This window comes from Pseudomyrmex gracilis, unplaced genomic scaffold (genome assembly GCF_002006095.1).
Source record: "Pseudomyrmex gracilis isolate BER0280 unplaced genomic scaffold, ASM200609v1 scaffold_34, whole genome shotgun sequence".
Lineage (NCBI taxonomy): Eukaryota > Metazoa > Arthropoda > Insecta > Hymenoptera > Formicidae > Pseudomyrmex > Pseudomyrmex gracilis.
Window position 1 is genome coordinate 685144 of NW_018020618.1, and position 12281 is coordinate 697424.

General features: G+C 40.3%; 2 protein-coding genes across 2 annotated transcripts in view; one reads left to right on the forward strand and one right to left on the reverse strand.

Annotated features, from left to right (window-relative positions):
- The window catches only part of LOC109852717 (nuclear migration protein nudC), a 78821-nt gene that overhangs the window by 21828 nt on the left and 44712 nt on the right, over positions 1–12281 (reverse strand). The window lies entirely within an intron of this gene.
- Positions 1632–12281, forward strand: part of LOC109852719 — a 53814-nt gene continuing 43164 nt past the window's right edge. The window contains exon 1 of the mRNA XM_020424149.1: positions 1632–1944. Coding sequence (XP_020279738.1) covers positions 1939–1944 — 6 coding nt within the window. The 5' untranslated portion in view covers positions 1632–1938. The remainder of the gene's footprint in view (positions 1945–12281) is intronic.

Genomic DNA, 12281 nt, shown 5'->3' on the forward strand with positions numbered 1-12281 from the left:
TCGGAATAACGCCGCGATTAAAACTAATTAGCAGTACTACATCGTAAAGTGGCCCTCACTCCACATCCGGTGCATTTTTTTCGTGTTTTTTTTTTGTTACACACAATAATATGTAAACGATCAGTTTTATGACGAGGGTGAGACAGAACAGAGAGGAGCCGACAGTAGCTACCAAGAGCGTTAATATTAGCATCGACTGCGTTGCATTAATTTTTTCTTCTTAAAAACGTTGATGCTACTAATTCTGTAATAAAAGAACGAGCGAGAATGTTTGCGAATGTGTATATAGATAATATACGCGAGAGGATTATACTTTTAAACCCAAGTGAGAACGTATAATGAACGTGTAATGGGAATCTTCATCGTCGTTAAAATTTTGAAAGTCCAAATGAAAGAGTAATATAATTATATTATTATAGTGTCTCTCTCTAGGGCCTCTTCATAGACGTTTACATAATTCCGCCGCAGAACCGCAATGCTCACTTGTCACTTGATTAAAGTAAGTGTTAGTTATGTAAACGATACCGCGCTGTAGTCGCGCAATCAGACATCTCTGTTAAACAAACAAAAATATAAAGAAAAAGAACGTAATGTGCATACACACACACATATACACGAAGATGCTCAAACAAATTTTATTAGAGCGCAGAAGTTCAACTCTTCAATTGTTTGCAATCGTATTGTGTTTTAATTTTTATTATAAATTGCTTCTCGCATTTCGATCCACAGCAATTTGCCTTAAACCACGCGAGCCCGCTGTCAAGCGCATTTTGAGCGATAATTCGGCCCCTATATATCGTCCGCTCTTGTTAAAACCTGCGCGCCATTTTTCCGAGCGCGATGTAAATTAAGGCCCTACTTAACGGCGCAACGACGGCGGCAGAAAGCGCGGCGTACGCATTGGGAGGGGGAACTTGACCAAAATACGGCGTCGTCTTCTCGGGTGCATCCATGACCCAGATAGCGCGGAGGCGCGACGCATCCTCCGATCGCGAAAGCGAAGAGCGCGCGCGCGTATTCGGCGCGGAAGGATTTCCTTCTCGATTTCGACGAGAATACGCGGACCTTTACTTGGCGCCACGCACGCCTCGCGGTTCCTTATCGACTCTCGTATTTCGTCGAATAACGCGTCGAGTCGCGATCGTTCAGGCCGTGTTCCATCGCGTCGCTGGATGAGCCGCGCGAGTGGTCACGGTACTGGGACAAGGTTGCCTGGGGCCCATAACTATCGCGCGCGCTGACACACAACAATGCGCGTTTCTTACGAGCGATTCACTCTCGCGCGTCTCGCATTATCTCGCTCCTCTCCTCGATTATGCGTCCTACTCGCTCTTCCTCCTCGTTTCTCTCTATCTCTCGCTCGGGCCAACTTGGGCCCTCTCCCGGAGGCCCCTACCAAAGCGAACTCGGGGGTTCGGATGTTTTTCTGCCCCTTCCACAAAGATTGCGGGGGGCCCTCGCGATCCCCTTCTCCCTGACAGACCTCTCTCCCGTCTGTCCCCGCGAGCAGCGCTCTTAACAGGACGCGCCTTCTTCGGAGCATTTCGATCCCCTTGCGGGAGGCGACACTCGGCGTTTTCGATCTTTGAATACCGTGGCATCGCCACCGCGATGACCAGTCTTCGAATTACGAGCGAAAGAGCAATTGGGCGCGCCGTCTTCTTGCGTCCCTGCGTCGCGTCTCGGTGAGATTACATTGCATAATAACGTTAATCGGGTTCCATACCTCACAGGTTAGTTTGTCCTCGCTTCGCGTCGTAAACCCGAGCGCGTTTCGTAGTTTGCCGCGAGGGAGGAAAGTGAAATTGAATGACGACTGAAATCGGTGCATCATTGAGAAGGTCGGCACTTCGCGCGACAGAGTAATTGGAAAAGGTGCGAAAGGTGCATCTTATCCCGGCCCGATCTTCGAGATACGTCGAATCGGCCTTGATCAAAATGTTGGTGAGTATTGCGTCCGTAATATCCATTATGTAAGATGCACCACGCTCCAATGAATTTATTTGCGAGCATGCCGTTGAGTTTTGACCGAAACAGCGCGAACGATAAAGCGTGAGAATCTTGTGAGTCGATTGATGTGTACACATCAAAGCTCAGATGTTTATTATTCATATATTCGTAAAATATATTTAAAACAAATGTCTGAGGAGAACCTTTAAAACCGTTTGTCTAATTAAAAAGTATATTATCAGGCGTGATGAAATTTAACGGAAAATTAAATAATTTTATATCAAGAACAGAGATAATATGTGTTGCAGTAAAATTATTCTAATTGATAATCACAGAAGGTTTTATCGCATTTATCTTCTATACAAATCGACCAAGAGAATTAATATCGCATAATTTATATAAGTTATAGAACCATAATACACGCTTTTGTTCTCTCCACAAAGCGGATGACAGATCGCCGCTGCGATATCAGAGAATTTTAATGTGAATCGAATCGAAAGTAGTTTATATGTGACTCGCGCAATAACACGGAAAGTGTTGCAATTGTTATATGTAAGCACTGCAACCGCGGCTAATACGCCTGAATAACGTGTCTTATTTCTTGACGTTTGTAAAAAGTACAGTGAAGGTGTCTTGTGGGTCAATCACTCATCAAAACGTTGTTGCGCAATGAGTGTCCGTGACACTTGAAGAACAATGCGCATCACGTAACGTCGTTGAGCGTTGATTGACATTGTCGAGATTCACCGTACAAAGTTATGCTGCTGTATAAAGTTATATCACTTCAGTGATCATTTTCTCTTTGACGCGCGTTACAAGATATATATTAGGATCAATGAGATCGACGATTATAGTTAATAATAATGTTATTATAATCCCGAGTCCACAGTTTACCTTGTCAATATCATAAGCTCCATGAAAATGATGATAAACAAGTTCTCAACAGGCAATTGAATTAATTAAATTTTCGTACAAACGTTTACATAAATAATCACAAATTAATAAAATTATATGTTTAAAAATAATAATAATCTTAAAATAATTTTTCCGAATTAAAAAACAGTTTGTAATTTATTTTCTCTCTGAAAATACTTGCTGTAATAGGTGGCATGTAGGAAGTGATCGTAATAATCCATAATTTGATTCAATTTCCGGAGTAAACATTGTCAGGCATTTATCAGCGACAGACTTAAAGTGAGAGAATGAAAACTACACTTCGCCTTCGCGAAATATTTTATCCTGCGACAATTTGAAACTAGATTCTTGACTATGTAATATTGAACTCATTATCCATTGAATAGTGAAGCAATCGCTACGCCGCATCTAAATAGCGCAGCAATATATAATAGCAACTTATATAAGATGGTACATTAGCCGATTCAAATTTTTTGAAATATCTCGAGAAAAATATAATTTAAAATATTACGAGACGACGACTACATTCTTTAAAGAAAATAAATTAAAACCTACGACAAAACAATCACGTTTGAATTTATTTACTGACCATGGCATAGACAAGAATCTCTGCCATTATCATTGTAGTAACGTAATGTAACAACGTTCGTGAAAGTTGAGTCATTAAAGTTTACTTTTTCATTATGTTTCAACCCGCTCTATGTTTGGCAAGAAGTTACGGATCGAAAAGCATGACTAGTTACCTGGTAAAACCATAATTAACATTGTTCGCCCATATGGATCTCATTTCGCTGTTTCTTGTGACGCCAGGGGCAAGATTCCTTAACATTTCTCATCAAGGTATCGCAAGTGGGTACCGCATTTTTCAGCCGGATTGTCTGCATTGCTTCGTCTCTTTGGATTTTAAAGAAAGTTTATTTAACGATCGATAATAGATCACAGATGTTGCAACTGGATTCGTTACGCGTAATCTCATCGTTGAATTATACTGATTGATAAGAGAAAGTTTGTATCAAATACGAAGCTTCGATATTATAAGCATAAACTTTTACTATATGCGTGAATAATTTTATCTTCATCCGCATAATGTTATTAACGTTTACAGGCGAGATGTATCGATTACGGTCGCTAAAAGCTCCACCGTGGGATCGCGTTTATTTGAAAATTGCACAAAGAAATTCCTCAGCGCGCTGCGTGTTCTCGCGCCTTATAAGTAAGATTGCATTAGCTATGCGTAACCTTCTCCCAGCATCTATCTCGGATATGTTGATTCACTTTCGGAAGTGGCTTGTATTATGAAAGTGACTGTGGAAAAGTCGCGTGCACGCTCTGTTGGCTCCGGTAACTGCCACAACTCCGCTCAACCATTTCAATTTGCCGCGGGATATCGGTCGAGAAGAATTGGACATTAATTTTTATTTTTCTCAAAATCAAAAACGAAACGAAATCTCCTTTGTCAGTAACAAAGTAAGTAATAACACACGTACTGACGTCAATTAAAACGCAATTATTAAGCGCTTTTTGAGAGAAAGTATATTTTACGTCGGACGTTTTATGTGGCAAAGATAAAAAAACAAGAGCAAGAAAAAAAACGACAAAAAGAAAATCTGACATAAGTATATCGCACATCAATATTGCGATAAAAATAACGCGTTTATGCTTTCATTTTATGATCGACATTGTGTATTCACATAATTTTACAGCAAAATAAACGAAATGATATATACTGCCCGAATATATACTTTGTGAATGTTATTTTCACGACAAACTTGCGCAACAAATCAATATAAAACGAAAATCGTGAACAGAGAGCAAAATAAAAGAATTTCAATAAGAGGATATATAGTGAACGTTAGCCTTGATTACCCTTCCTTTTCAGATCCATTGAACAAGCCGAAGATTCTAAAAACGACAACGTTCATTACTTGTGTAAGTCTAATAACTCTTCCACAAATGGAGAAACATGCAGTTTATACGGTTCGTTAAATTGATTTATTCGTTATAGTCACGGCTTGCAAAAAGCAGCGAAACGTAATCTAATATCGAGAAAGTGAGAGAAATAAAATCGTGAGTCGATCATCACGTTGCGGTAGAGCCTTGAGTTGATTATTTTTTACTTGACGCACCACGATTATTCAGCAATTTGACAAATCGGGATCGGATTCTCCGTCGTGAACAGCGCGCATCACGATCTGCGTGAGCGCACAAAGACAGAATCGAACGGTCGATCGAAGGATTGCGAGCAAAATGCGAGATGAGGGGTTGCTACGTGTGCGGTCAGAATTTCAGTGCTTTTTCTTTTTTTTTAATTTTATTTTCGTGCTAGTGCAGCAATGAAAAGCGTCCTCTGTTTCTTTGTCAACGCACTGACCTAGATAATGTCTCGCTCGCAACGCACCTTTCGAGCTGTTTTACTGTGACACACCGTGCGAATAATAACATGAGAGAATTATAAATATTTATGTGCACAGCTGTTTTAGGAGGTTATAAAATTATATTAACTTGACGCGCGCGTAAAAAAACTCGTTTGGCGTTAAACATTAATTGGCAATTGAGAGAAGGCAAAAATATCGAAGTCGAGTTTGCGCGATATATATATATATATTTTTTTTTTTCGTACACACATCACTTGATCGAAAGCGAGCCCTCGCGCTTTTGCCTCCCCGACGAGGATTTCGTCGGCGCGCGTACAAATCCGTGGCATAATAAAAAGTCACGATTCCACCGGCCGACCGCGGCTGAAAGTCGTTTATTTGGCAAGATGCCATGGTCAGATTGTCCAGTCACGTCGTACCCGGCGACTTTTAATGTCGGCCGCTATATCTCGGCTCCGCTCTTCATTCTCTTTGTTGTTTCTAAGAAAATACCTTGAAATCGATTAGAAACGTTGCAAACTGAACGCATCGATGCGCGTTCAGGGTTGAACTCGCATCTTCGAGTTGACTGCGTTTCCGTTCGGGAATACAACGAAACGTTACTCGTTTGAAAAATGTCGTTTCTCTTCCGCGATATACACTGTTTAAAACGCTCATAAAGACATATCCAGAAAGAAATCTTTAATCGGAGTCTTCAATCAGACAGAACGTGGGTAATGACGTCGCAGCGAAACGACAAAGAAACGATCTGACGTACGAGTCTGGAGGTTTTTTTTTTTTTTTTTTAACGAGAGTGCAGTGTCATGGAAAACGAGAAGGAATGTTTATTTTTACGAGATACGTGTCGATAGTCGGACACGACCGGCTTGTGCCAATAGCAATCGATCGGCATCGTATAAATGCTGAGTAAAAGCTCCTTACCCAGATATGTCAAATTTAATTGCACACGGCGGATAAGACCTCGCAAGACCGAAGAGAAAAAGGCAAAAGCAAAAGAAAGTCGAGAGATGAACATCTCTTGTGTTTCTCTACCCTTTTGACAATATAATTGGCCATTTGCGCATCCACGCAAAACATCATATTGTATTTATTTACGTTCTTTTTTGTCCTCTTTAGAATTTCGCGACCCTCGATGAGCGCATTGCACAAACTAGGCATAGAGCCGAGTCGAGCTTCGACATTGTTTGCCACATCAGTTTCGTAAAAAAAAAAAAAAAGAAAAAAAAATTGGCGTTACACCAGCACGCGGGTGATTGTCCACGCATGTGGCATAGATTAGGCCGCTATTACGTTGCAAAGCGTCGAATGCAAATCGCGGAGAGGTTTGCGTAATTGGCGTAAATAAAATGTAACGCGCGTGCACGAGTAGTAGCGGCAATTAATGACAGCGGACGGTTGGTCGGTTCGTTCCTTCTATTTCTGTCTTTCTTCCCGCTTACGTTACACGACGCTTGTAGCCAACTGATATTTCACAAGTATGAAAGATCGTCGAGCCGTGCGTTAGCTTCAGATCTTTTTGACGTGTGCATCAAGCGTATAATCGCGCTAAAGTTCGAGAATGTAAGCGAACACACGTGTCTATTTCTTAGAATTAAACTTCATTAACAGTCAATTAATTTTAATCTTATCACACACATACACACACACACACATTCTGTCTCACAATTTAAAGACTACTTCTCTCGTCGTAATGTTAGAATATCTCGTATCATTTTTCACTGGAACCTCCTTAGCACGTCAAACAACTCGCGATGCAAAGAATATACGTGTAAATTATTATCGTAAACAGACACACCGTTGCATATATTATAGTTATAAACTATTATCGGATTTATCGTAAAATTCAACAATCACAAGTGAATTCTATTTACATACGTTAAATTAAATTTGCAAGCGATTATCTTTTTATGGCTAACACCAGCCAATGAATCGTTGAAATATATCTCAACATAAATTTTTCATTTTTTTTGTTATAAAAATCATAAAAAAATTTTATCTGAAAGAATCTGTTTATTCTTCTTTTTGTATTAATCTCCGAATAGAGTTTATATGTTTTTATGGAAAAAAAAGAATAAAATATTGTTTTTATTAAAATATTAAAATTTGCAAACGCGAATAATTATTGATACTGCATACTTCTACAAATTCTTCTATGTTGTAACGTAAACAAAATTCCACAGTTATATTACTCGTATTTCTCATTTTCTCAACTAAAGCAAGCTTCAAACAGCAGTAAGAGTTTAAAACTCGCGTACCTAGAAGAGTAGAGATTTCCCGCCGTTGTCTCGCGCCAAGACGAATCGGGATTGCGACCGATCATAAACACTACACTAGGCGCACGCGCGCATATCGTCACTGTAAATCTAACAGGTACAGTCAGTAACCTTTCGCGCGCTGCGAATAAAGTAGGATGAGTGCGAAAGAGACGCGACGACGCGCATTATTGAGAATCGGCGCGGCGGCAATGAGCGCGCGCGCAACACCGAGAAATCTCGGAACGTTATGCAACTACTTAACCGCGCGCAAGAAGCTCGCGGCAAAAGTAAGGTCTACGACCAAGGTACGTAATGCCGGGATGGGTAACGATAACGACGGGAGTCTTCGACGATGTTTCGAATGTCCTGCCTCTATCGACATTCTCAGCGCGGCGTCGTCCCGCAGCACTTGGCGTAAAATCTCTCTGTCTGTCCATTGTCTCGCAAACATCAAACCGCGATGCTGATGTCATATCAATGATATAAGTAGATTTTCCATAAGATAGGATGAGAAGACAAGTAGTAGACGCGACGGAGATGACGTGAATTTTCCTGTCACGTAGGAATTTACTGGGAAATTTTATCCAATGGGAAAATATTTGGAGTTACGCCAATTACGTGTTTGTTTATGAGGGAAGTCTATTATGCTTCCAGTTTGCTTTATTATACTTGAGAAAGAAAGAGAGAGAGAGAGAGAGATTGTATATAGCATATTATAATATTACTTGATGAGAAACGAGATGCCACAGTAAAATGAATTTCGTGTTGGCATTTGGCAAAACAACGCTCCTAACGCCTGTACTCTTCGAAGGTGCGGTTTGCACTGCATGAGATATTTGAGACATTACCGTAATCCTAACACTCGCAAACAAGTTTGCATCAATGTAGTAACAAACTGAGTATTGCAGAGACCATGTATCAAAGTGTTTTTTTTTTTTTTTTTTTTTATACACATGTTTTTAGATGTGTATATAAAAAGATCTTTAATATATCATGGGTAAACTTTATTTTTTCGTAATGATAAAATATATTGTGCAATATCGCTCTTTAAATGTATGTAAAACTAGATGTTGCGGACCGTGTCGGATATTAAACCTAACCTACGCATATAAATGTTTCTTGTAACAAAATAGCAAAAAACCTGACAAACTTTCTATTGCAATTTCATGCTCAGTAAGTTCTTTATCCTATCAAGAAATTTCAATATGTTACACATCTTTGCTGCTCCTTGCGCGAACCCATAAAAATTAACTTGTTACATTATACACGTCACGTTAGTGGATTATGCATCCAAAATGCATCACTCGATTCCTTCGCGATAATACCGTGCATGAAGAACGGCTGATGTCACGGATTTTCAATGTTCATTGTTTCGCTTAATGTAAGCTGCGTCGCGTAAATACCCGGTTCGATCTTACGGCATTGATCGCAGGTAGCAGGTTTGAGACAAGCAGAACAAAAGAAACTGATTTACGAAGGTCCAAGTTTGTGTTTGTGTGAACTCGATGAGACATGTAATGCGGTCTCGTTACGCGGTCTCTTGTGCGTGATCCAATTTTAACACGGCAAAAACTGACCCCTGATTGCCGTGCAAACATATAATACGGCTACTTCAAAGAACATTTACTCGTTAAATTAGGCGAGAACGAGCTCACGGACGTGATATTGACGAAAATGTATATTTGCAAAGTAATTTTCATAAAATCACTGAGATAACTTATGTAAAAATGCAATATCTGAATAAACAATTTTGTTGACGGTACATGCAAGATTCGTGCAAAAAAAAACTAGAAAAATACAGAAATCTTATTATTTAACACATTCGCTGCCCATTTGAAAGAATATCATTTCTGGAAACCAATTTTACAAACATTTTCATCGCTTCAAAGCGGTGTTTGATTATATATTTAGCCAATTTCACGTGAAATCTCGTAATGTTGCTTACGTCAGTATTACGCACTAAAGTATGATAGTCAGGGTGCTTTCGTTTTTTTTGTTTCATTATAACATTATTTAGTTTCATATGTTTGGTGTTACTTTGTATACGGAATTCACAATGGTGTTTTCTTCAACGTTCAACCCGAATTCATATTAACAAATTGCGCACGAAATCAAAGTTCGAATTTGACACTCTTGATTTGGTAATATGGCCATTACTTTATACGCGTTTTACAGACACGTGTGACACCCAAAACTCATTTTTGACATTTCTTGCTATATCTTAAAGTTAATTATGTTTGTTGCGCTCGTTCTCTCGACTGATCCGTCGATTTAATTACATCCTTCCGACAAAGCCAATAAGATCGTTTACAATCGCTAATTTTAACAACGTGATTATGTTGCGAACGACTTGATGCGACATGCACCAAGTGAAGACCACATGTCAAAGAGCGCGGTATATTAGCTGCTCTCCCGCCGACATGTTCGCGAGCGATTAACCTCGTTTCGAGGTGACGTCGTCCTCGCTTCTCCGAGGGCAAGAAGCATTCGCCCGCACAAAGGTTCGTGTTACGATTATTGTGGCCCGTGCGTCGTTGCAATAAACGACGCGAGTCAATTAACGAAGAGGCAAAACGAATTCTGACAATTGCCCGTAGCAAACCGTGCCACCAATGGTATCTCCTCGCGCTGCATACTACGCAGTTTTAACTCAACGACTCCCACGTACCTCGTTAACAGATCTCGCCCGGGTGCGTTTTACATTTGTAATTTTTGTCCATCCCGTGCACACACGCGAGAGAGAGAGACCGCAACTGGAACCGACGGTCGTCAACGACACGCAGAACACCGGGACACCCGCAGCACTCGAGACACCCCCGCAATTGCGTACACACGCGACGACAGAATCGCCTTAATTAGCGTGGCTTGTACCGCGTCAAGTCGCATCATTGAAACGCCGCGGTCGAAAACGAAATAGCTCCGGTTTCGCGTTACGTATAGCGCACCGAAACGAGACTCCGAAGGTCGGATGCTGGCAGGATCGAGAGGATCTCTCGAGAGATCCGCATCTTTTCTCAGAAGGAAACGGACATTGTCGTTACGCGAGCTCCTTATTACGACGATGATGACGACCCGCGCACATCTGATTCGAAGTCGCTCATCGAGCTCGCCGAGTAAGACAAGAATCCCGAGAGAAACGTTTCTCGATTGTATTCGAGTACGTATGAAGAGCGAACGTCGATCTAGATTTGGTATTGGCCAAGATTGTAGAATTGCACGTTCGATTGTTATTACTGTTTATAAAAAAGATGATTTGATATCGTGGATACTAAGATAATAAAAAAAATAATTATCAAATCAAATTTTAATATATAAATATGCTTAATAAACTGTGATAAATATAATTTTTTTGATTATAAGAATCGAAATAATAAAACATCTTCCTGCAAAATACTAACGCGACTACCGCGACTGGATTGAAATTCCGGTGCCTCCTTTTTCACGCATAAAATCCCGAAGTAATAAGAAGACATGCTGTACTAAAGATTGCCGAGATCCATTGTGCGTGGTATTCGCGATGCGATACGCTTCGAGCGAGCGTGTAAGCGCTCGTGTTATTTGTCTCGTTAAAACGATGACGAAGGAGCATTTACCTACGTCCTCGAACCTGTCGAACGAGAGAACGATTTTCGAGGCGGATCGGCTTGCACGCGCTTCGCTCGCCTTTGTCTCGAGACGGAGAGCCTTTGCCTGCGGATTTCTGCGACCAGATAAACACCTGCCTCTGCAACTCCCCCGTTTCTTTCTCCTGTTTTGCGAGGCGGATCCCGCGGATGATACGAAAGAAAAAAACCTTGCCCTTGCACGCATTCGCTACCGTAGAAAAAAAAACTCCGCATTCCGCAGACTAAGTGGAAAGGAATGTATAAGAAGGGCGTCTTACGGTTTGTACATACAAGACCGTTTTGCGAGTAAAGATCCCGGATGCTGGTAAGGCTGAGTTAATTGTCGCACAAGAAGAGAAGGGGAAAGCGTGACGAATTTTAAAAACACGCACAAACTGAATAACCGGATTTATTCGTGAACACATCGACAGCCTGTTAAGATCTACATATATAGCTCGTAATCAAACCGAGTAAAATATATTCTCGGAAAAAATATTTCTTGAATATATGCATATAATGTTGCACGTGTTCGTCTGCAGTATATTATGAGCAAATATAATATTATCATTATATGAATATATAATCTTTTCGTAATATATTCTGTACATGTGCGTGCACAAAAACGATAAATAAAAATCAATGAATCGTTTTTTTTTTTTTTTGAAGAAATTAAGTCTACATTTGCATAAAAAGAGATTTTATTGTTATTTAAATAAAAATTATCAAAGTGTCGTGTTAATGTGATCGTGACTAGGACATTCAAGATAACTCGATGATCGCGTTTTAATCACCGGAACTCCAATTTGCGTTGATTAGGAGCGCGATTCTCGGAGATGCGAACTCGCGCTCGCGTGGGTTCAACGACTTTCAGCTTTTCACACGATTCACTTTGTAATCGGATTAATCGGCCGTCAGATTGTTAACGGAACGACGAGTACGATGTCTTCATGCCCATTCATTAGACGCGCACGAAAAGATGCAGACCGTTTTCTCGAGCAACGTATTTAATGAATACAACGGCCTCCGCAAGTTTCGCGTGTTTTCTCGTCGTGATTATACCTGTCCGCTATTTATACAGTATGGGAGTCGTAGGCGGTAAGAACAAAAAAAACAAACAAAAAAAAAACAAACAAAAAAACAAACAAAAAAAAAACAAACAAAAAAAAAAAAAAAAAAAAAAA